The following is a 25,972-nucleotide window of genomic DNA, read 5'->3' on the forward strand; positions in this document are numbered from 1 at the left end:
CCGCACACCACTTTTATGCTAACTTTGCCAGAAAGTGACTAAAACTTATTTTTTCATCCTATAGGTTCATTTCTGTCACCTGTAACGTAGAGAATAATGTGAATTTGTAGTAAAACAATAAAAAAAACAAGTAAAATGAGTAGTTCAGTACAAAATAAGACTGGGTGATTTATTAATCTCATCAAGACCATTAATACAAAGCAGTTAAAAGGCCACATACCATCAAATAAACTGACTGCTGGATCAAGCTGTTACAGTGCCACCAGGAGGAAAACCAATCTCTTACTGTTACTGTCAGACTTGGAGTTTAAAAATAACAACACAATATCTTAGCAAAAATTAACCCCACCAATACTGACATAGGAGGCTTGGGAAATGGACGGGGCATACATGAGCTAAGACACAGTGAAGTGCTGTCACTACAACTGCTGACACAAATCGCCAAAAAGCCCCTTTCATTACTAGTAGTTTGCTCCGTGTCATCAGAGCAAAACAAGGAGACAAAGGTTTGTTTACTCGTGGTGGACGAACATCCTCAGGCATTTGTGTCGTTTTACAAACATCAGACCCAGCAAAGCAAGAGGAGGGGATTAAAAAGCGAGGTGGTAGACTCGTGTTTTTTTTTCTGCCCTGATCCATGTAGAAAGTGAGTTTAACAGTTGCATAGGACCACTGCATTTACAAACATGACCTATAACAACTGTGGCTCTTCAACAGTACAGCCTAAAGTGCACAAAGTGTGTTTCTCAGAAAAAACAACATGTCCAATTCTTCACTATGCTCCAATGCAACTGAATATATGTCTGTATATATTCAACTGCAACTTTAATACAATTCCAACCTCTTGTTTAATGAGTGTAAGCATTAAAAAGTCTTTGAAAAGGCAATTAGTAGGATGTACAAAGTGAAGCACACATCTAAGTAAGTGCTTGGCATATTGAACTTGTATATTTCATTGCTTTAAAACACCTAAGGGGGCAGGGAAGAAAAAAATGGCTTTCCTCAGTTAATACTCCCAGTGTTTCAACTGGAGATTGTCTGTAAGTAAGTTAGTGACAGGGACCAGTTTTTTCTTGTTTTGTTATTTTTTTTTTTATCCGACTGTAGCAGCATTGGATTATTAGGCAATATTTGACTGAACAGATGCGGATGAGAGTACAATACAACAGGGAAAAAACTTGTCACTTTATACAAATTATTTAGTTAGTGTATACAAGTTATATATACACAGTATCCACAAACATGTACAATTTCATAGTGTATAGCTTTGTTCTAAACATTACATAGGCAACTTTATTTTTTAGCATTTTAGACACCGTTTGCTTATTTCTGTAAAGTAGAAAAAAACAAAATAAAAGGCACATCTGAGCATGATGCATGGATTATTTCAGTCTTTCCAAAGTGAAACAAAAAAAATGTTTCAAGCAGAAAACAAAAAGAAAGAACGAAGGGTTAAAAGTTCCTCTTTTTTTTTTCCTCGGTATTTGGAGCAGCCACTGGGGGGAGCTGACCCAGCTTTGGTGGGAGGATGCGTGCTTCCAGTGCTAACTTTTAATACCAACGAAGAAGAGTTTGAGAGGCAAGAATGAGGGTGGGTGGCTTTTAGAGAGGGGCACAGTGTCAGACAGCAGCGCACGTCCATAAGGGGGGGGGGGGGTTGGTTAAGACATCAGCTTTCATAGAGTAGTCCTTATCTTGGACCTGGATCCTGGTGCTCTTTGATACCGTGGCAGACCTTTTTTAATAGTCTAATCACAACCTGCTGACTTTTGCCCAAACGTCATGTGCAAATGGAGTGTTCCTGACTGGATCCTGGGGTCAGAGGTCACCACTTTTTTTTCCTTTTTTCTTTTTAAAGGCAACGTTTTGTGGCTGCGGAGAGGCCTGTCTTCAGACAAAAAAAAGGAAAAAAGGACAGTTTGTCTCACGTCAATACAGTCACAGTGTACAGTTGAGATACAAGGTGGGGGTGGTGGGTGGGGATTCAGTGTTGCCTCCGTTGTGTGTTTCTCTTACTGTCACTGTCACATTTGTTTTTGTTTTTAAAAAAGAAAATCCCTTATCCCCCTGCATAAAATAAGACTTTGGCAACTGTTTGTTTTTAGTTAGTAGGAAAAAAAAACAAGTCAGTGGAAATGTCTGCTGCTCACGCACACCGTGAAGGAGCTATGTTGATCGTTGAGGAGAAGATAAAAATCCATGAACTGCAGCAGGACTCCAGATGATGTCAATGCCCAAAAGAAACAAAGCATGACAGTTGAGGCTACAAAGTCCAAGCCCCCCCCCTCTCACATTCATCCCACCCTGAATGATGGAGGCGTGGGGCAAGTTAAGTGTGTGAGGGGTGAGAACTTTCATCAGGAGCAGATGCTCCTGCTTCTGAACAGACACAAACACTGGTTTGTGGTTTATTAGCTGGCACGCCGGTGTGTGGGTTTCTCATTGGCACAGAGGGTATGATGGAGGCGGAGCTACTGATCCCCTGAGAGGCACAGCGGGGGCGATTGATGCAGAGGAGGGTGGGTGGAGTTAAGAGTGTGGGAGCAGTTATTCTTTCAGATCAGTAGCTTTGAGTCATACTGTGTCGTAGTTTCAGGTGACAGTTTGAAGTTTGCATTCTCATAGGAAAGAAACAACAGCGCAGACTCACTGGCTGCTGTTGGTGTTCTCCACCAATGAGAGGCCTTGTAGTGGAGGCTGCAGCGGCTCCCTTTTGTATGTCTTTGGTGGGAGTTTTGGGAGTTGTGGGCTGGAGTTGTGGCGCGGAGGGACAGGCGGAGCGGTGATGGAAACAGGTAGAGGGCAGAGGCTGTTCTGACTGGCGCTGAGTGGGCAGCTACGCCGAGGGATACGCGGGGACGGCGTGCTAGGTGGCGTGTTGGGGGAACTCGGGGAGCTATTGAAGTCCCAGTGGTAACGGCCCACAGGGGAAGGCTGCAGGTTGAGGGGGTAGTTAATGAAGATCTCAGGGGGCCGGTGGGGCACCGGGGGAGGCGTGTCTGGCAGAGGGTCACGGGGTGGTGGAGGAGGAGGGCTGGGCAGGGGTCCATCGATGGGCGGGCCGTTGTAGACTAGTGGCCGAGGCTGGTTCCTGGGGAGAGGTGGAGGCAGCCGAGGAGGGATGGCCGGAGGGCTGTCAGACCTGGAGCTCAGCTAAGACACAGAGATCAGAGATGTGTCAGAATGTTTCCAGAATTTCTGCGTGTGATAATGGTGGGAACTGCTCTTACTTTAGCTTCAGACAGGGCGTCTTTCCTCCGAGGTGGCAGAGGAGGTGGCTTGAGCTCCTCTCCAAGCTGGTGGAGGCTGCCACAAGACACAGACTGGAACTCTGTGGAAAAACACAAGACAGTGGATGAAAAGTCAAAAATGTGCCTCATTGTAAAATTGCAGTAAAACGGACATCAACACAACACAGAGAAAAAACACTTACTTGAAGGTGGCAGCAGAACTGGAGCAAATATGGAGTTGCTTCCTGTAAAAAGTCAAAGATGCAAAAGATTACAACATCATTTCTCAACAAACAAATGTGGCTTTTGTAGGAAATAAATAAGATCCATTTACTCACCGCCGTAGGAGCTGCTGAGGTCGTGCTCCGTAAAGACTGAGCTGAGGTCGGAGGAAGCTGACTGCGGAGGGGTGGGTGTGTTTGGAGAGGTGGGCACAGAGGCTGACACCAGTGTTTCCGGCTCAGTCTCAGCAATACTCCGGAAGGTGATCTTATGCGGGGGCTCTCTCTCCAGGGGGACGGGGTGGGCCCTCAGGGTGCCAGAGGTAGACGTTCGCACAGGCCGGATCCCCGGTGATTTTAGAGTGTACATGGTCTTCCTGGGCTGCAGGGTGGTAAGAGGAAAGGAAGTGATTAGCATCATGGAGGCCTATTACCACACATTATCATGACCGTCTGAACACTTACGAATCGGGGGGGCTGCCTGCAGTTCCGTGGCTCGATGTCCAGAGACATTTTGAACAGGTAGTCAACAAACTCCTTCTCTGTCATGTTACCCATGGGGTTCAGGTTCTCGAAGAACTTCTGTGGAAGGAAAGTCACATTTTTAATGCAGGATTTGTGTCATGTATTTGAGACATTAAAAGAACAGGGACTGCAGGAAGGAGGCCTCACCCTGATGTCTTGCTCCACCTTCAGGCAGTAAGGCTGGTTCTGGTACTGCTGGATCTCTCCTGTGATTTCAGCCACTTTCCTCCTCTTGCTGAAGTTGATTAGCTCCTTGCCATGGCGTTTGAGGAAGTCAGGGTTTCCTTCCTCCGTCTTCAGGATGTTAGTTAAATAGATACCTGCCATGGGGAAAAGTTAGAAGACAATAAATAAAATCACTTTAGCGTTGTGTGACGGTGACTCACAAGAAGAAAGGATCAGTGTCCTTGTCTATTCCTACTCGTATACAGCAGAAGACTTACCAAAGAAAGGCACACAGGGTGGGTTTATTGACTTGAGTTTAGCCAAGTATTTCTTGAAATGGTCCTGGCTCAGCTCCACAGCTTCTTCCAGGATTCTCTTTTTCCTCTCTGGTATTGCCTGCAGAGGAGGAGGAACAGATTACAGTCTGATCATTTTTCAAATTTAAATGCTCAAAATGAGGAAAACACACAGGTAACAACAGTTCAAGGCAGCCAAAAACAAGTGTTTGACAACGTATATAAGTTCAATATCTATGTGAGAATTCTACCCTTACAATTAAATCAGAATTATGGCATTATACTATTAAAAAGCCCCTGGATTCAGAATAGTACCTGCCTACATTTCCCAAAATGCAGCTGGACCCAAATGATGATGAACAAGTATTTGTGTATGTAGTATGATTTTTTAGACCTTATAAACTTCAGTGATAGTACAGATGAAAACTCGACCCAACTTTTCCTAACAGTAGTCTCTGTAGCCTGACTCACCTCGAAGGTGTGGTCGAGCCTGTAGACTGGGACAGAGTTGATGGCACTGACCACCTCCAGCACGCCGTTGAAGTTATTGAGCTCCTGAAAAACCTGCAAGATCTCTATGACCCGAGATAACACAGCCACCCTCTCCTCCATGTTCATGGTCTCTACAATACACCTGAAACACAAACAAAGGTTGATTTTAATTTCACAGAAAGGAAGAAGAAAGATGGGCTTATTTCCTGGATGAAGGTGACTCACTTCTCAAACCACAGCGTGAGGTTGGTGGTGTGTCGGATCATGCGGAGCAGGTTTGGAGAGTTCTTCTCCTTGTCCTCTTTGGTCCAAACGCTGCCGACGAGCTCAGACGGTCGAACAGCTCTGAAGAAGACAATCTTATTATTTCACGTGAATGTATCAAGATCACTACACCTAGACTTCTGATTCTGACCCGCTCCTCTTCCTCGCTCTGTCACCAGCTTACCTGTAGAGCTCAGACTCAAGCAGCGTCAGCTGACGGGCGATCTCTATGGGGTGAAGGGTCATGAGGTCAAAGGCGTCTATTTGGCCAGCTCTGCAGATGTGCCACTCGATGGGAGGAGGCGAGCTCCCGAAGGTGATGTTGTGGCTGACACCATTTGACTGAGTTTGCAGCTTTCTCCTGATGATCTTATTGATGGACTCCACCCACTTACGCATGGACTTGCCTGAAGAGGAAACACACAATATGTCACGCAAAGACACACTTTTAACATCATTCTATGAAAGTTACTCAGGTATAAAGACACAGGGGAAGAACTGGAAGCTTCAGCTTAAGAAGGGATGAGAGGAAAACATCTATTATTTTATACATCAGCAACTGACCTCGTAGTTGAATTTTGCTGGTGATGTATTCCTCTAATCGACTCCTCAGCTCTGGATCATTCTCAAAGTCGTAGAAATGATGTTCGACCCACTGACGGAAAACATTGAGAACCCTGTGAAACAGAAACAGAGCTAGGATCAAATCTACAACCGTCACATTTTTTAGTGTTTGACGTTCAAAATATCAGATTATGCATATTAAAAACAACGAGTTCAGAGACATTTATGGTCAGGGATTTGGTTGGTAGATTGTGTGTAAAAATAGAAACAGCAGAAATACTTTGTCATGTCTGAAACGGTACGATCACCTACTCTAAGTGTCCTGGTTTCAAAATAAACAGCAGAAGTAACAACAACCCACTCATGATTTCTTAAAGGATTTTATTACTGCCACTCGTCACCCTGTCTGATACAAAGAAGGTCTCAGTTTTTAATGGCGCTTACAAGATTTGTCTCGACTCTGTTACTCCTTATAAGGACTCGGAGTGTAACACAAAAGTAATCATTTGGCTCAGTGAAAACATTCAGGCCTTAACAGGAGAGTGTAAAGAGCGATATCTGTTAAAAGGCCTTGTTAGGAAGCAAAAACAAAGAGGTTACAATGACTATTTCCCACAAACTTAGAGCCTGAGAAATATTTGTAGCTGTGTTTGAGTGTAAGGTGGATTTCTATCTTCACAGAGTTCAATATAAAAAGTTGCTCAGCTCAGTTTGAGATCCTAAAACGATGATACATGTATGTTCTTTGTCATTAAGAATACCTCATACCTGAGTTGGACCGGCTGCACGTACTCCTTTCGAAACCTCTGGAGCTCAGCCGCCAGTGGCTGATCGCCGTTCCAAAGAGCCTGCTGGTCCTCCTCAGTCGGTTCTGGCTCAGGAATCTCAATCCTGAGAAAATGAAAGATAAGCAATACATTTAAGAATCGCATAAACATAAACACAGCCTACAGCTGTTACAGTGATCAGTACCTGTCTATCAGCAGGGTGAGAAGCTCCTGTGGTTTGCAGAATGATCGGTATGTGGTGAGAAATGTGCGCACGAAGTTGGGGTCTGGAAGCCAAACAGATTAGATCGTGAACACAGAATGAAATAAACCTGAAATCCTTCTTTCCACGGGTGAACGTCTTGTAGCAGCTTACCAGCATACATATGGTAGGTGAGCCTCTCTATGAGCTTGACGACCGTGCCGGCCTTAATAATGGGGATGCCTGTTTTGCTCTGCACCTTGTCCTCAAACACTATGTTCTCCTCAGAGTCCTGCACGGCGAAACGATAAACCTCCGGGGAGGGCAGTCTTAATGGGTGTGCCTGTTCCTCGTGCTGCAGCACTGTGTCCAACATGCGGTCCAAAGTAGAGCGGTACTGCAGAGTCACCAGTCCTGCCATCCATGATGCCTTCTCCTCTGCTGTCCGTGCGCAGAAAACTGCACAGTTTTCATCCTTGCCTATCAGTTCAAAGGCGTGCCGCAGCTCTGCCGAGTCCTCGCGGTCCACGATGCGGATCTTCCTCAGCACAAACTTTTCCTTTAGGCGATACTCCGCCCCGCTGCCTGACCCTGGAAGCCGTGAACTCTGATTTGCCTTGCAGCTGATCATCAGGCCGTCAAACAGGAAGTTGTGTCTCTCATGTTTGGCGCCCGCTCGTAAAAGCGGCCCCTCTAGGATGAACTCGCTGCAGCACTGACCGATGTCTTTTCCCTCCCAGCCATCAATGCTCTTCTGGATCTCGTTCATACGCTTGATGGCTAATTGTTTGCTACGAACCTGCCTGCTGTACAGGCGGTACATGGGCTCACTGTGAAGGAGGAGCAGAGATTAACATGGACATATTAAACTAAAATATCACAGAATAGATTCATGTAGCGAGGAGGAGAGAAGAAGAAGGAGAAAAAGACAGGGAGAGGAGAAGAAGGAAAGGAAGGAGATGATGGTTGAGCGGGGGAAGATAGAGAACGAGGAAGAGGAAGGAAATGATGACGTACCCGGGTTTTCGGCGAGGCTGGTGCTTGGCATAGATGCGCTCCACGCTACTCTGAAGGTTCAGCAGAGCTGTGATGGCCTGTTTCAGACATTCTCTGTCATCCTCGTCTTCACTGCGCTCCTGAAGTTGCTGTCGAAGCAAATCCATCCTATTTTAGCCATGTTGCTGTACTACAGCTTTCATTTATTGCTGTCATGTTTCCATGTATAAGAGCATACCTGCAGCAGCTCAAAGTAGTGCATACAGTGGTACACTGGGACCATCATCAGCTGGGGGAGGACGTACTGAACGGCTTCTTTAAAGCCCTCTGCAACTGACTGGAAACACAAAGACACACAAGTGACAACTGTTAGTGATGAGGACATTATGAGTAAATATGGAGGCACCAAGCCGGGAAAAATGTGTCAAAGACACATTACAGTACTAAAAATACCCCACGTAATATACAAGATAAAAATAAACTTTCATTTTCATTTCCAAGTAAGTATTCTATTTTCCACTCATCTAAACTTCCAAGAAAGTTGTTACGGTGGATGCAGACGTGTTCAAACATGTTTACAGCCCTAGATTTATGGCTCTACTTGCAGCTATTGTACAACTATTTTTAGATATATTAACATGTGATTATAAATGACAACAAAAAAAGAACCAAACTCACAAGACCAAGACAGTTAAAATGTGCCTATTTTAGTCTATAACTAGATCAGACAAGAAAGAGGCCACAGAGTTGACGAGCAGACGAGAGAAAGAGGCAGTTCAGATCAAAGAAAGGCAACAGGGTAACCGGAGAGAGAAGGGGGCGTCATGGTATCCATTTAAATCTCCTGTTCCCCCGATAGACGACTCGGAATCAATATGCTAGTACTCAGACTCCACAGCAGTGGCCACACTGTCTGTGTGGAGGGAAGAAGCCCGAGAGGAGAGGAGAGGAGAGGAGAGGAGAGGAGAGGAGAGGAGAGGAGAGGAGAGGAGAGGAGAGGAGACGAGAGGAGGGGAGGAGAGGAGAGGAGAGGAGAGGAGAGGAGAGGAGGAGAGGAGAGGAGAGGAGAGGAGAGGAGAGGAGAGGAGGAGAGGAGAGGAGGAGAGGAGAGGAGAGGAGAGGAGAGGAGAGGAGAGGAGAGGAGAGGAGAGGAGAGGAGAGGAGAGGAGAGGAGAGGAGGAGAGGAGGTTTTTGGTTTTCAAAGTCCTTTTAATGACCACTTACCAAAACTAACAAAATTTCAACATGTGAGTAAAGAACAAATACAAAAATTTTCAGGGTACACAATCAATCCTGACCAACACAAATGAAACAACTCTCAAATCATAACTTAAAGGTTAACTCCCCGTTTTCTGCCACAGCACACAGTACCCCTCCCATAGTCCATACATGTACGAAGTCCTGCAGCTTGTCTAGTGTTTTGTGAAAGGTGTACTCCACCCGAAGGCGAGATTTTAGCAGTCCTTCAAAAACTGGCACTACATCCACACACCCAGAATCCTGGGTTTTGTTCCTGCGTGTCAGCCAGATAGCCAACTTTGCACACCCAGATACAAAATTCACCAATGTACACACAGATTTCAACAATGCCTGATATTTTGGGCCAAAAATAAATAAATCAAAAGAAAACCTCATCTCAAACCCCCGAAACAGCCTTTTCACCAACTCAAAGAGTGGTCCTAGCCTGGGACACTCTACAAACAAATGTGCGAGAGTTTCAGTTTGCATGCAAAAGACACACTCTAATCCCACCCCAGGGTCCATGTGCGCTCTGTATCTGTTCGTAGCTATTGCACCATGTATAACCCTCCATTGGAGATCTGCTGTTCGCTTCTCAATGGGCGGCTTATACAGGGACCGCCAGCTGCCCTTCGGGGAAGCATCTGGGCCAAAGAACTCAGTCCACCTCGACTCCCTGACTTCCGAGAGGGACTGGAGATGGAGAACTTTCACACAGGTTGTGTACAGATCCTTTTTCCCTGCATCCTTGAACTTGTCCAGGTGTGGTGTTTTAAAAGACAGCAACCGACCCCCCCTCCTCCCGCCACTCCCCCACTGCAGGAGAAACAGACAGAGCAGGGAAGCCATACTCACTGCCTTTGCTCCATTGCTCACACAGGGTAGAGTCTCTTACAAAAAGTCTTAAAGGGGGTGGAAAAGCCTCACAGACCTCCACCACCACCCTGTTGAACAGACGAACAGAGGTGAGTTTACTCCTCTCTCTCAGAACGTCCACCGGTAAAGCAGTCAGCTTCATTAAATGACCAACTTTAGTGCAACCGGCACTTCTGAGGTTAGCCCGCAGGCTAGCAGATTCCAGGGATAAAGTCTTTAAAAAAGCACTGCAAAACAGTGGCTCTTCAAAAACCCACATGCCCGGAGTCTCACTTCTTGCACGTTGAAATTTAAAAATCCTCCAGGACTGCAGTACAGAGCTGTAGAATGGTGTAAGTCCAGATAAGTCAAGAACCTCGCTCTGTATAAGGAAAAGTTGTTTATCGTAATCCAGCCGGCCAGCTCTTCTCATGAGGAGCCGAGCTGTGTCTAACCAGCTTGGACCACTGTTGTAGAGGATCTGTTGCGCTGTCTGTAGTCTGAAGGCAGCAATTTTGGACTGAATGTCAATTAGACCTTGCCCACCCTCGGCTACAGGTAGGTATAAAACTGCTGCCCGAATCCAGTGCTTTCCAGACCAGAAAAAGTCCAGGATTATCCTCTGGATGTCCTCTATGAAGCCCCTCGGCGGTGTCAGAGGGATGAGTTTGTGCCAGAGAGTCGAGGCAACCAAGGACCAAGGAGGAGAGGAGGAGAGGAGAGGAGAGGAGAGGAGAGGAGAGGAGAGGAGAGGCAGCGGGCCGTGTGCACTGAAGAGAAAGACATTAGCTGCCTGATGCACACTGATGGACAGCAAGGAAACAATGACCTAAGTTTAGATCATGTTATTGATACGTCAGCATCCTGCAGGTTTACAAACTGAAAGAACCTAATTTAGATGGACTGAGAGCATGATGTGCGTAACAACACAGGCACACTTTGTAAACTTGTGTGAATCATACACAGAATTCTAGTGAACCTCTCTAATGCACATTTGATTTGAGCATCTTCACATAAAAAAACCAAACCCTGTTTGGTTGAAATGTCAAATGAATGCGAGCACAATCATTTAAACTTTCTTCCCTCCTGAGATTTTTCACCATCCTGCATCACTGTGGCAGCAGCCTAAATATAACCACACAGCGACACGGTGCACGCCAGCTATGAGAACAACATGTTCCCATTTCACCGAGGCACAGGGGCTGCTTAAACTAATGTCACCATCTTCTGCAGTCTTAATTCTGACGTGAAATGTGCCCTAAGCCGCCTCCCCCTCCTCCTCCCACAACTGCCCCCACCCCCCCCCCAGGAGAAAAATGGCCTGCAGTGTGGCTGCCTGTTCTATTTTTAAAAGGCAATGTAATTTACACACAATACCAGGCGCTGCAGAGTGCAGGGGCTGAGTGCTCGACGGACACATCTATCTGACAGGGGAGGGAGGGGGTCAAGAAGGAGAAGGATGGAGCAATGAGACAAAAGGGAGCAGCCACAGGTTTGACACCAGGTGCTGGTAACCCAACGGCTTGTGTTGCACAGAGAAGAAGGTGGTGAGATGATGGGATGGGGTGTCAGATGGTGAAGAAATGGCATTACACCATCCACCCCAGGGACCACTGACAACCAGCACACACACACACACACTGCTGCGCTTTCATTCTCAGGCAAAATGGATCAGTAAAATATCCCCCGCTGACAGAAGGCGGCGCTGATGATTATCAATTAATTAATTGGTCCCGTGGTTCTCTCTCTCTTCAAAAGCCCGTTGGACAAAACAAGGTGTCAGTGACACATTTGAAGTGAAGAATCTTTAAATTTCCTATTAGAGACACTCCAAAAACAATCACTGTCTGTCTCAACAAATCTTAACTACCATCTCAAATTCTAGCTCTGATAATAAATATATAGAAATATATAGTATGAGCACACATTTCTGGAACCAAAGGTGATGTCATCCAACCTCTGGTTTTAAAGGTGATACTGATATATTCACACCTGTGCCTACAACATGGCACAGATATATATATATATATATATATATATATATATATATGCATGCTTGCACCAGTGTAAAACCTCTGTTTACATTCACAGAAAACAAAAGGTGGCAGCTCTCCGTGCCAGAGAAGCTAACAGCTAAAGGTTCACAAAACAAAACAAGGTGTACCGATGCAGTATTTTTGACCCCTGCGCCCCTCCTCTCACTCTCACAATAATTATATCAAAATAAACCCTGGGTGTGGATAACCAGAGGACAGTGCCAGTAGTGTTGATCTAACTGGGGTTAGACTGGTGGTTCGTGGGTAAACACAGCAAGGCCTCAACCTGAGGTCGAGTTAAGCTGCAGGATGGTCAGTCAGGAGGTGGATGATCTAAAAAATCAAAATGTTTAAAGAAAATGAGCAGAAAATTGCAGTCAATACTTGTGCATTGAGCACTGAGGTCCATGTGAACAGCCGGCCTCGTTGGTCTTTGGCCTGAGAAAACACCAGCAAATATTTCATCTTCAAAGGCTGCCAAGCTGCACCCCACCGAGCATAATTCAATGCTATTCTTGTGAGGAATGTCCAAATAAAACAATGCGGCAGCAGTGAATAAACTGTACACAGGACGCAGAGTATGTCATGACATGCCCTCAAACGATATTGGGAGGAATTCCACCCGGCGCTCAGGTTTACTTCAAAGTAAAACAGGAACAAACAGTGAGACGCTGTTTGCCAGGTGTAAACGCATAAATGACCTACATGTACCTTCATATTAAAAACAAGCATCTCTAATGGTCATGGCTGCTTAAGCAGCTGGAATCAGCAGCTTGGGTTACATATTGACTGAGAATGAAAACCTTTTTTTTTTTTTTTTTTAATACATCTTACCTGGAAGTAGAGGCCGACTGTCGGTCGTGCCATCAGGTTGTTGAAGTGCTCGTGAAAATCTTTGTTGAGGATAACCTGAGACAGGGTCTCATACGGGTCAAACGCCTGCTCCTAAATTACACACAGAACAATAAATAGTTAATACAAACTGTGATGTGATGATGTGGTGCTTTATGCTATGACTCCATTTTTAAACTGCTCGGTGACTCTGTACCTCTGCCAGATCTTCAAAGCAGCTGCCCACCAGTGGATGAGGGCTGCCCTCGGCCGTCATCTCCACGGCGTCCTCGATCAATCCGAGCAGTTTCACCGTCAGCTCGTGGATATCCAGGATGTTACTGAAGATCACCTCCACATCCTGAGACGAGGAGACCATGTCAGTGACAGAAACTGATACAATTAAGGACACTGCAGTGTTGTTCCTGCACATATATGACTGTAAACATCCCCATTAGGGTCGCATGGCTAAACCATTATGTTCCTGTGTCCATATAGTATATGGTAAAAGGTACAGGTGTGTGCCAGTGTTAGATTATTACAGTTTGGCTTGCTGATTGAGCCCACTTATCAAAGCAGGTCCATAATCAATCTAGAAAATACATACCGTATTTTCCGGACTATAGGTCGCACCGGAGTATACGTCGCACCAGCCAAAAAATGTGTAATGAATAAGACGAAACCATAGATAAGTCGCACCGGACTATTAGTCGCATCAGCGGGCCAGGGTGAACCACTACGTTTTTAGCTTAAGGTTGCCTCCAGAATTCCTCTTACCTTAAGTGGTGCGGCTGCAGGGCATTGAGACTGAGACACACACATTTCAACAAGTCCTCAGGTGGAAAAACGATCAGCTTCACCACAAAGAAATTCCTATAAACATCCCGTAAATGAGTAAAAAGCAGACTACTGTGCGCTCATATAGCTGTCTGGAATTAGCGACTATCGACCACACGCGTCACCTATGTTTGGAATGCAAAGTGTGGACAAGCTGGAGGTGGAAGAGAACAGCTGCCATTATATTTGTAATGGGACATCAGGACGCAAGGCTAACTAGTTGTATATTTTTTCATATATAAATCGCACCTGAGTATAAGTCACATACCCAGCCAAAGGATGAAAAGAAATTGCAACTTATAGTCCGGAAAATACGGTAAATTCTGGAATGAATACACCTGTTTATACATGCACTGCAAACAGGAAGTAATGTTTCTGCAAATATTTATCAAGTCATCTTGCCAAAGAAAAGTGGCAACAACCAGGTAACTTAAATGTAAACACCCTGAAGGTGCTGAAAGAGCTCCCACTCCCAAGCCAGCTTCCAAAAACACAAAGTGAGAACAACAACAACAAACAGGCTAAATCTGCCCGAGGAAATAATTAGTCAAGCAGATGAGAAGTCCTAAAATAGCAGTGGAGTGATTACTGTCTGCTCAAGTCTGAATAGAAGTGGAGCTCTGTCATTATTTGACCGTAACACTTTCCTGACATCTCTCCGCAGTAATTTCGGATTATGCTGCGTTTCGACAGACATAATTGAGGTTATTCTGGCGGGGGCTGCAGATGTTGTTGCTGTCTCAACATAATTACATGTTCTGCATTCCACTGGGCCTCACAAAGGTTTATCCTCCTCACCCAAATGATACCACAAATTACCCAACCCAAAATATGCAAAACCACAGCGACCCATTAAACTCAACTTTCCACTGAGTTCTCCTCAACCCAGATACGCTGTTCAGTTCACGTACCTTTATTATTTTTCCTCCATTTCTGGGGATTTTGGAGCACTTAATTGCCATATTAGATGTGGTGAAATCAGCACTATGTCTATTTGGTGGGGGTGAGAAGGTAGCTCTAACTCCATTATTACCCTTTGGGTGTTCAAATACACAAGAAATTCTGCTTGTAGGGAGATGGGACCATCAGAAAAGACTGAAACAGGAGAGAGGCAAATACACAGAGAAGCAAAAGAGCCCTGTAAAATCTGGTTTTTCCACACTGCTTCATGACTCTGATTAGCCGATTACAGTTGTAATCTTTAAATGATCTTAGCTTAATCTAGATTAAACTTGACTGTTTTGCTAATAAGCTGGCTTTTCAGCAAAGCCGTCTACAGCTGCTAAAACAACACAAGAGTTGGAGTTAAAGCTTTACTCACCTGAGCTGTGAAGATTTTTGGGTTGGACAGGAAGTGACGGCGAAACACTTTGATGATGAGGTCGAGCTCTCGCAGGTACTGCCGCTCCTCTGCGATTTCAAGCCTCACCAGGTCGTCGTAAGTGAGCTCCCCGGAGGACGACGGCTCCTCTGTGCACTGCGACATCAAGCCAATGTCCTCCTCCTGGTCGAACATGTCCATCAACACCTGAAGGAAACGACAAACAATCAAGTCAGAGCCGTAGAAAAACATAAATCCACCCTTCCCTTGTGACGTCTAAATGACTTTCTCACCTTGTCGGCACACATAGACACCTTGATGTCTTGCTGGCTGATTTCATAGTGGCGAATGTTGCCGACGTAGTTGCCCGCCAGTTTCAGGATATCTGCCGATATGTATTCCAGCACTGCCACGATGTACAGAGAAACATTGTACTCCACTTTGTAGCCCAAAACCTCCTGCAGAAGAAGTAAAAGAGATAAAAACATATTGATTAATCCACGGCGGTAATTCTTTTAGTCAGAGCAAAGCTGGTGAAACTGAATTAAAGATGATTGACTTTGCCTGACGCTGCCAAGGATGTTCACAAGTCTTTACCTTTAGCAGTGGGTGTATCTTATCCACAGGGAGAAGCAAGGGGTTCCTCCTCTTGCGTTTCTCGATAGCTGACTGGGCATCTGCAATGGCCCACTTATCTATCGGGTGAGGGAACGTTTTCTGGACACGCTCCTGAGTGTGGAAGAAGGTAAGTTATTTGTTTCTCCATAATTTAAGAATCAGTTCTTAGAGAAGATATACTTTTCCCTCACCTCCACATCCTGCACCGAGCGAGGCTGGGCCACACACAGCATGTTGAGCAGCTGCAGGATCAGCTCCTCGATGTGCTGCAGGGCCTCCTCCTCCGCCATCAGGTTTGGGTGGACCTGCTTCTGTACCTGGGACAAAAAAAAAGGACGAGGACCAGTCAAAAACAACAAAAACAGTAGCAGTGAAACTGCTTTGTTATGGTTTCCAGAGAAATGCACTGCTGACGTGACGTAAACACATGAAACTGGTGATTATTACACCTGGTATGACGCACCTCAGTTCTACCTAGAACACATTTAATGACATCAGCACCACAGACATTAACTAAACATTTGCACTTTTCTTGGTCTTAAAAACATTTTGATGTTTTTTTTTACATCACATTTTTTAAAGTATATCACCCAAAACAAGCCTTTACATTATCAGAAACTGGTGATTCACTTGTGAAGCATTTAAGTGATTCATTCTTTGTGCTGCCTTCAAGGAAGCTCAGAGATCTGTGAGTCAAAACTAAAACTATATAGATTGAAGCCCAGGCTACCATGTCTGAATGCCCCATCAACACAAAGTTTAAAGCAGTATCAACTCAAAAAACTACAAATTACATGAATTAATCAGGTTAACTACATACACACCACATTAAAAATCATTTCTTAAGAAAGCTTGTTCAGTCTTAATGCACTGAAATGCCCACGCAAAGATGATAAAGCTACACCACGCAAATCAACAAGCATTATCCTATAATCTGGCAGCTCATAACAGATAAAGTTCCTCTCTATGCAGGAGATAATTCAGCATCCACTGAAGCTGCCATAAACTGCTCAACAATAAAACAAATATAATCTCATAAACCAAAGGATTTAACGCTTTCCTGTGAAGGTTTGTTTGACAGTGGGACGCCTGACGGTGGAGGCAGCCTGACAGGAGGTGTGGTTTTTAGGTGCACAAAAAGGTGTGGCTTCATCAGGTCTGCAAGTGGAAAGAGAAGAACACCCCCTAACAACAACCCTGCAGCCTCCCAAAAGTAGTCGTCATTCGGGCCGTGCCCTCTCACAGGAATGCTGTTAGTTGAGATACTATCATAGCACCCAAAGCAGACCTGAAGGGGGAGGAAAAAAAGCTGTAGGAGGGAGAGAGGGAGAGGAGAGAGGAGAGGTGGATCGAAAAGACTCTTCTCCCTACAAACGCCTGTTCACATGCTGGTGATGGAATTACCCTGGCATATAGTAAAGTGGGGCGTAATGATGACAAAACATTGCCCTCGGATTAAGGAATGTGAGGAGAATTCAAAGGTCAGCTCAGAACGGGCTCCGTGCATTCTTGCTCTCTGACTTAACAGAGATGAAGCGTCAAGCAGGATGTCCCCTCTGTGTCCAAGTCTGTCTCTGTTTGTGTGAGAAAGAATAATAAATCAGGGTGACACTGACGTCTTTTGTGGGATTATAAGAGACGCAGTTCCTCGGTCTGCTTCATATTCTGATTCATTAACTGCATTCAGATTCCACTTAAAACAAGAGGAAAAACTGAACCGCAGCCTGACCTCGTTTATGTTTCTGTACGTCATTTCTGTTTTGATGCATGCTCACAAGACTTGAGAGTTATAAATAAGTCACGAGTATAAACTTTACTCTGGAAAAAAAACAACATATCAAAGCAGAAGTAGGTTATGAGATGGATCCTTTTAACCGCAAATAGGCATTTGACCAAATTCCACAGGACACCAGGAGCTGTGAGTCACCATGCTGAAACTACGGGGGTTTCCCCTGACTCCATTCACAGAATAGTTGGCCCGTTTCTAAGAGGCCCACATCCAACAAGTGTCGTCTATCTCCAACAATGTCAGGATGGGAGACGGAGGAAGAAAAATACACTAAACTCAACCTCATTCGAAATAATACAATCAACTGTGATACAGCTAAAAACCAGAAAGTCCTGTGTAAAAAATCTATTTCTTGAAGAAAATAGAAAATAATCCATCAAATAACAGCACATTAGTGATAAATTAGGACATTTGTCTTTCACTGTGAACCTCTGGGATGAAATGACACATGAAAACATCCAGCGAGTGAGCTCATCTCAGTGAATCTGTCAGCTCTGTTTGAGAGTGAAAGCAGAGCAGGGCCCTGTGTGTTGTGCAGGTATGGCTGCGGCTCGGTGTATTTACAGTGCGCCTGCAACTTGATCCTAATGGGTGAAGCGCGTAACGTGGTCTAATATAGTTGGCGGCGCACTCTGAAGTATGCAAAGAGCCAAGCGAAAGCAATCGAGTGGAAAAATAGCAGGGGAACTCCTGAATCTGAAAGGTCAGGTGAGTTTCTCGAGGTCGGAAAAAAAAAAAAAAAAACTTTTCACCTTGTAGAAACACTGCAGCACTGAAAGACTGTCCACAGGATGTAATGAGAAAATATGTCTATATGATTCTTTGAGGCAATAAACTGAGCATCTAATAGCCAATACAGTAATCTATTATTCGTATGCATCAATTATTAACCACCAAATACTGATCTGAAATGTGGGGCTTTGCAACTCTTCTATTAGCTGTTTCAGCTGCGACCTGAAATGTATGTGATATATTTAAACTGAGAAGCTGTGACTACATCAATGAATAATGACAACATAATGATTTTGTTTTTATAAGCATGTTAGAAAAAAAGGAGTGAATGAATGGCAGTAACCATTTAAAGCTAAATAATTAGCAGTTATTCTCATGTGTTTCTGTTCAATGGGTATTGATCATTTTAGGTATTTGAACTGTTGATGAGACAAAATACATATTAGGTATTATTAACTGCCATACAGCTACATGTAGGCAGAGATATTAAAATGTAACCTATCCTGATTATACGCAAGCTTTCATGCACATCCTCCTGTGCCGTGTTAAGGTGTTCAGTTTCATGGGTCAGCTCCATTAAGAAGAGAAAGGCTAGTGTACAGGAAGTCCCAGCGCTCGTGCTCACTCTCACTTTCCCTCCTCCACCCCTCTCTCTGCTGTGTTCTCTATCCACACACAGCAAAGCCCCCTGGGAGAGCAGATCATAGCAGCAGACTGAGAGGTATTGATGTGCGTGTATGAGGAGGAGAAGGCGGCAGCAGCAGCAGCAGCCGGCTCACGCTACACACAGACTGGAGCTGCGCCAAAACCAGGATTCACACACAAGACAAAAACCAGCAGGAAAAAATATGGTTTATCCACAGAGCCCTGAGGTAGCATAGGAGGATCTGTGTCTGGCAAAGGAGGAGACCACACACACAGAGCAGAGAGCTTCAGAAACAATCCACATTCAAAGGTCACACACCTTTCATGATGGTGGAGGCCTTATTTCTGAAAGAATGAGCAGTTCTTCCATTCACTTTAAACTGACAAATATCATGTGTAATTTAGAGTTTAGCAGATAGAACATGCACTAGGATATGCATGCACCACATTTGATGCCCCTTTTGGCTACAGTTGGATTTGTTCTTCAACTTCAGGTAGACAAAATATTTAACAAAACATCCGGCTGTTGTATTTAAAAGTAGGGTAGGAGATTTCATTCTGATGCACTTTTTGTTAAATCTCTTTACAATCCGATAGCAACCGATTAGTTCGGCAGTTTCGCTTTAAAATGAAGAATATGAATCATCTGTGGAAGCTATAAAACACTAAAAACATCAGCCAATCCTCCGGGTGGACCCTGCACGGAGTATTGGCTGGTTGTCACTCTCTTCCTGCTCTGCGCGCACCAGAGAGGTACGTGCATGATGGCCGAAGTCACAGACTGCAGCTCGTCTTCAGGTAATGCGCGCCCATGTGATTGGGAGGCGTGGCTTCGGGGTGAGCTAGGAGAGAAAGGGGCGTGTGACATCTGGCTGACTCTCACTGAGTTTTCAAAACCTCCTACCCTACCTTTAACACTGGCAAATCCTACCAGTAAAAACAGCTCTGTGAGTACAATACAATGCTGTAACGGCCAACGTGCTAAAAATACCTGCAATTCCTCAAGTGACCACCTAAGGGGGGGGCTTCAAAATTTGAGTCACGCTCCATGGACCTTCATATAAAAATGCACAACACTACAGCAAAGATGGAACATGCCTGACATATTTATTGTGGTGACAACAACACTATCACTATTTCAACACCAGAAAAATTACATAAAAGATCCTATTGACCACAAAACATGAATGAAAGAAGGACTCAAATATTCTATTGTGCTACTTAGCTTATTAATCTAAATCCTGGCTGGGTGTTTTAAATTGTAATTTGTTCCTAGAGTTAGTCCATAGGCAATAAAACTTCATTTTGAACAGTCTTCATAACTATTCTTTAAATTCTGTTAACAGCTGAGTTGTGTATTAGAATATTATCACAATATTTTAAAACACAAAACTGTCACAGTCGGCCTCAAACTACAAAGAAAATCTAGATCTGTCCGACGCCGTCTATAAAACAGAAAGCTGAGGCTAGTGGAAAAGCACACGCAGCATTTTCTTCAAATATTCAGACCACACAGACGTTTTTACCTCTTTGTACCCCAAAAAAATGCAGCGTCATTAAAAAAGCATCAGACAGAGATATGAGGAACTATTAAGTAGCTGCCTTAATAATTCAAAATGTGGAGACAGAGAGATGCAGGTCACAGTACACAGCTGCTTTTCATCAGCTTGCATCTTGTTTCATCATCTCAACAGCAACACACAGTGTGATCAGGTGTGTGTGTGTGTGTGGACAGAAGGAGAACAGAGAGGCTGGAGGTAATAATAGAGGCAGGACAGTGTTAATACAGGGTTAACATTTCTAATTTGATTGATTATTCTCCCTGCTGTGTATATGGGGTTGCATCAGGCTCAGGTTGCAGGTAATATGGGTGTGTGTGTGTGTGTGGTGGAGAGGTGGGGGTGGGGGCTTGTTATTATACCCAAGCATGTGTCACTGTTTGTGATTCATGCTATGACATCATCTGCCATTACAACCAGACTGTCTGGGGAACCATAGGGCAGAGATCAGCTCAGAGACAACAGGCACACGCACACACAGAAAGATGCATGGAGCACACAAAGCAAAGGGGCATAAACACATTCTCAACCTGCTCACAGTCCCATTATAATCACAATAGCTGGCGGATGTACAGCCAACAGCACGTGGCCTCGCCTTGACCCCGCTCTTCAGTGACCCACAGACCCCTACCTGTCCCACCCACTCACCTATCCTCTGTCTGAACCCCCTCTGAGGACAAGCTGATGTCCAAAGACCTGATTCAATATTACAGGAAGGGTGTGGAACCTGTGTGTGTGTGTGTGTGTGTGTGTGTTTTAATAAGCCCAATTTATTCTTTATGGACACAAAGGAACTTACCACCTGTTACCAGAGATGTCCCGTCATCAACACACATGCTCATCCTGGACATGAAGCCAGCCACTACCCACTGCTGCATGAGATCAGCAGGTGGACATTATGTCACTTTTACTACTATTTGTGTGCAATCCTGTAAAACCTTAGCATGTCTGCAAGTTCATACAGGCAGGAAATGACTTAAACTGACTTTGAACTTAATAAAGAGAACAAATTTGTTACAGCTGATCCATCACTATTAATAGGCTATTGATTTTGTCTAGCAAAACGTATCTTCTGAAAGAATGAATAGAAGACAAAAGACACTGCACACAGAAACCCACTACTTAGGGGTTCTTGTTATTTAATATTTAATAGTTATGATTTGTCTCTAAAAACCCGCTAACATCTGGCTGTTGTCCTCAGTGAGAAAGAGCGTAATCTACATGCAATCCTGGGTCAAGTCACTGTAGAAGTTGTGAGTATAATTCTGCTGCGATGTCAACATGACGGCTGGGCGGACAACCTCATTTTGGGCCCATTTTCTCTCTAATGGCTCTACACATTAAAATGCACGCACAGCAGAAAATAAACATAAGAGAATTGTGTGTATCTGCATTTCAAAAACTATACAGACATAGGTCTGGTAAAGAAAGTAAAGAGACATCCTAAATTACCCAACTTAGAGCAGCTGAGTCTGATTAGTTTACTTTCACATTTGTGAAGTGAAAGTTCCTCAAATCAGTGTGATGACAGATGTTAACATGAGACAAATAAAAGGTGGAGTTAGGGTGATAAAAATAAGCAGACACAAAATCATGTGATATGAAATGATTGGTTTCTGACAGTAGGAGGTTCTTACGGTCTCATATTGAACATCACTGTCGCGATAATCAGTTAATTGCACGATAACTTTAAATGGACTCAGTACGTTTTCCCGCCGCGATAAATTACATTTGCATGCTCGTTTGTTTTCCTCTCTCTCTCCGTCTTCATGCCAAAGAGACTGGATGACAAAAGGCGTCACTCCGGTGCGTCGCAGGTGTGCAAAGTCCGGCCGTCGCAGTTAATATGGCCCGTGGCTTCTGTCTTTAAATGTGTCAAATCAACAGGTAGTTCTTATTTTTTAACTCACTGTGTAACATGCAGACACATGTGCGCTCTATACAGGTGAGCCCACTCCCACCAGCAGGTAGAGAGTGTGTGTTGTTCGGCTCTCTGTTGCTCATGACATGCTGGTTGGTTTGACTTAACTCCATTGACTATGCTAAAATAAGCCATGGTAATAGGCCACTACTCATAATAGCCGGTGGTAACGACTAAATGTTCTTTAGAAATTAAAGTTTATTGATTTTTGAAAGTGTGCATTTGTGCACTTGCATTATTATGTCGTTATCATATTAGTTGAACGTGGTCTCAAACCGACAATAATATCGCTTATCGCAATAATTTCTTGCCCAGCAAAATTTGTTAACGTGACAGTCCCAGTCATACTTATCTCTATATCTTCTAGATCTATGACAGCGCCACAATAACAAAATGGTTAGAATAAAAAAAGCTGTGGGAAACCTTCAGAGGAGACGTGTTCACAGAAATTGTGTTTTCATGTCTCACTTCCTGCTTCTTTGTCACTTTCATTTACCACTCAAGTGTTTTCTTCAGCAGGTCTAACCCTGCTGTGTAGACTCCAACACACAGATACAGTGAGTTCATGAGGCTTCCAATAAATCACGGTCTGATACTGAAGTGACAACAGCTCTGTCTGTTCCAAAGAAGCAACCAAACCATCTGACTAAAATAATGCAGCCATGTCAGCTTTGGCCCAGAAGTGAAGTCACCCTGTCAGAATGTAACCCACCGCTCAGGTTAGGAGGATTACAGAGGCAACAACACACAAACTGAAAGCCGGCTTGTAATCTGACCAATCTCAGCTTCAAACGTTGGCCTGACTGTTCCTCATGGAGCGAAGCCTCGTGAACTGAGCAGCAACACACGCCGCTCTAACTCAACATGGCAATGGAATGAAACCGTACCCAGCTACAGCTCAGGCCGTCTCTCACTGCCAGCAACACAGCAGAGCCGGGGAATGCACAGTTATTATTAACATCAGCATGTTGGTGGCAAAATGACGCTGCTGCATGGCACCAGGCACGAGACGCATGGGTCGAGAACAGCCCGGGACGCACAAGCAGCAGGGAGGCTGCACTCCTGTCCACGGTGAGACATCACAGTGTGAACATCACCATGCTTCACCGTGAACTGTCAGAGGTGTCGTCCATCATGTGACTACCTTCACTGAAGGATTATGCCCATCAGAAGCTGACAAACAAACTTGCTGCAAACTTAAGGGCTTTACCAAGCTCCTCACAGATGCAGAGAGGCTTTGTTTTCAACCCCAGAAGATTACAGAATCCAGGCCTTTATAATAATAACAATATTGTAAATAGAGGCTGCAGCTTTTACCTCGTTCATGAGGTGCTTCTAGCAGTGAGCAAACACCATCTGTAGGTGACACTTCTTAAAATGACCTCCCTCTGTGACCACACAGTTTCCTGCTCCGGTTCAACAGGTTTCCTTCAATTTTTACTTCTTAATAATCATTCACTAAAAATGGAGTCATCCACCGGTGATACGTTCTGACAAGGAAACCCCCCGTCATTGGACAGCTGTGAAAAACAGCGAGTCACAGTCTGTCAGAACCATAACAAACCATACCTACGTCAATGTCTTGATAGGCTTTCCCTCCGGCAGTTGGGAGGCAAGTTGAGACAATGAAACTGTGGCACCGTGGCCCACCACCTGCTTTCTCAGTTTCACCCGATTCATCACACACACACACTACTGTAATGTGGATAACTGACAATAGTAGGGCGGCGTTATTTATACACACAATGTTGCTACATGACAAAATCCACAACAGGTTACCTCTAAAGGGCGCTAAACCTCAGGTAGGTTTAAAAGGTAAATGTCATAACAATGTTTGATTAAATCACAGTCAATGTCTCACACACACACACACACACTTAAAAATAACTAATTCACTAAAAAAAGCCCAGCAGAGGACATGATGACTGGTCATACATACTTCATGCTGTGAGAATAAACTTGTTCTGCAATACTTTCATCTATTTTAGGAACACAAATATGTCAGTGTTTCCAGAAACTTTCCAAAGAAGTCCACATGCTGTTAAGCTTCTACTGCAGCACTGGGTATTATAAAAGCATGCATACACATGTAGTATTGAGCTCAACCACAACAACCAACAGAGGAGTGCTAGTAAAATAAACAAGGGGACGTCAAACTGCTTACAGAAATATAAACAGTTACCTACACTATTCTAATGCATTATGCCCTGATAATATAATGCCAGTATGGAGACTGGGAAGCTCTGTTTTGAACAGCAACACTGCTTCAATGAGTGACTCTTTTAAGCTTTCACCACATCAAAGCACTCAAATTCATGAGAAGGTTTACATACACAGCATCATTTCAAAGGAAAAGTGGCACGCAGAGCTTCACGCACCTTCTAAACAACCTGCCTTTGCATGTAACCTTGAAGCCAACAGCAGGACAAAAAAAAGAAAAGTACTGTTAACTTTTCAATTAGCAGTCAGCGCCGGTGGACTGTCATGACTGAGCAGAAAGAGGGGAGGAGGGGTGGTGAGAAAAGAGAAAATAAACTCTGTGATGACGGGGGAGAAGCCAAGATGGTGCAAGAAGAGGGAAAGAGAGGAGCAGTCAAAAAGGAACCGATACAGGTCAGTCCTGCTGACCAAGGACATTAAAAACATTTCCCATGTAAAAGTTTCAATAAAATGCATGAGACCAAAGCTGCATTTCTCAGGAAAGAGTTGACATGCAGCGACGAGACATCTCTGCTGATAAATGAGGAACAGAGAAAGAAGCTCTGAAGTGATGTTGCACAGCTTTTCTGGCACAAAATCAGAATTATGAAGAACACAGCTGATAAATCTACTGCAGAAACTGGTCACATCTGAACATCTTCCCTAAAATCAAAAGTCATTTAAGGAACTTGTAAGAGAAACTTTTTGTGGACACTGAAGTCAACAAATCAAGAAACATTCAGCTTTTCTCCTAACTCATACTCCAGTTAAGCATCTTATGTTATATGTAAATATAAAGTACTGGCTGCTGACTGACCTGCCAACCTGTCAACAAAACCTTATCTCCTTGGTTTCCATGCAGAGGACACGGCACTCTGATGGGCGCTCGGAGACATTCGGGGATAAACAGTGTTGTAATTGTGATACCTTTCGTAAAGCTTGCACGAAGAGGCCTCTCCATTTGTGACTGTTCTCGTCACTTGAAAAGTCGTATATCTGTTGGGGCTGCATTGCTGTAGCGGCTCCTGGCGTTGCCGTGATCCGGGCTGAACTGTCAGCATCGGCCCCGGATAGATAGTCCTTATGGGTGGGTCAGTCCGGGGCAGGCACGGTGGAGTGGGGGGGGGAAGTCACACTGGCTCGCTTGCAAATGTGAAGATACTAAAACCACACTGTGGGTCCAAGTCTGAGTCTGATTAAACAGCAACAAAATGAGCTACAAAAGGAAATAAGCACATGTAGCGATAAAGTTAACTCGCTAGCTTCGTGGCTAAAGTCGCCTGTCCGCTGCTGCTGCTGCTGTAAACACTGGGCAGCGGCTAGCTGAAAAGCTAACGGCTAATAACAATGTTGCTAAGTGTTATACTTGCTACTTGGCGTTTGCTAAAAAGCTTAAAATAGGCACGTTTAGTTCAATGTTAAGTCAAGACGTGGGAGCACAGCTTGTTGCCAGCTAGCTACAGCTACAAGTTACGTTTGGTTATTCGCTCTCTAAACACCTGTAACGTTAGCAGGCTAGCGCTAGCCGACTAGCTAACTGCTGCTACAGGCTGCTGCTGCTGCTGCTGGCCTTGATGCGCTCCGACTTCTACGTTGTGGCACACGACCCGTCGAGCTCCAAACAAGGCACACTTTCTCCCTGCGCTGCTGGCTTCACATCCAGGCATC

The 25,972-nt window shown here is 44.5% G+C and overlaps 1 protein-coding gene across 1 annotated transcript; it reads right to left on the bottom strand.

Moving 5' to 3' along the window:
* Positions 1 to 1,084: 1,084 nt before the first annotated feature.
* On the bottom strand, positions 1,085 to 25,315 carry sos2 (son of sevenless homolog 2 (Drosophila)). The gene is made up of 23 exons (XM_028395736.1): positions 25,232 to 25,315; positions 15,651 to 15,776; positions 15,439 to 15,570; positions 15,135 to 15,299; positions 14,842 to 15,048; positions 12,901 to 13,044; positions 12,687 to 12,797; positions 7,961 to 8,059; positions 7,744 to 7,871; positions 6,901 to 7,556; positions 6,730 to 6,811; positions 6,526 to 6,648; positions 5,758 to 5,870; positions 5,378 to 5,600; positions 5,155 to 5,274; positions 4,909 to 5,071; positions 4,420 to 4,537; positions 4,124 to 4,296; positions 3,917 to 4,033; positions 3,569 to 3,833; positions 3,434 to 3,475; positions 3,231 to 3,331; positions 1,085 to 3,153 (listed from the first exon to the last, which is right to left on the bottom strand). Exons 1-23 carry the CDS (start codon positions 25,313 to 25,315, stop codon positions 2,647 to 2,649), a joined length of 3,999 nt encoding a protein of 1,332 aa, XP_028251537.1. The 3' UTR covers positions 1,085 to 2,646.
* Positions 25,316 to 25,972: the final 657 nt, after the last annotated feature.

The sequence above is a fragment of the Parambassis ranga genome, chromosome 22 (genome assembly GCF_900634625.1).
Source record: "Parambassis ranga chromosome 22, fParRan2.1, whole genome shotgun sequence".
Classification (NCBI taxonomy): domain Eukaryota; kingdom Metazoa; phylum Chordata; class Actinopteri; family Ambassidae; genus Parambassis; species Parambassis ranga.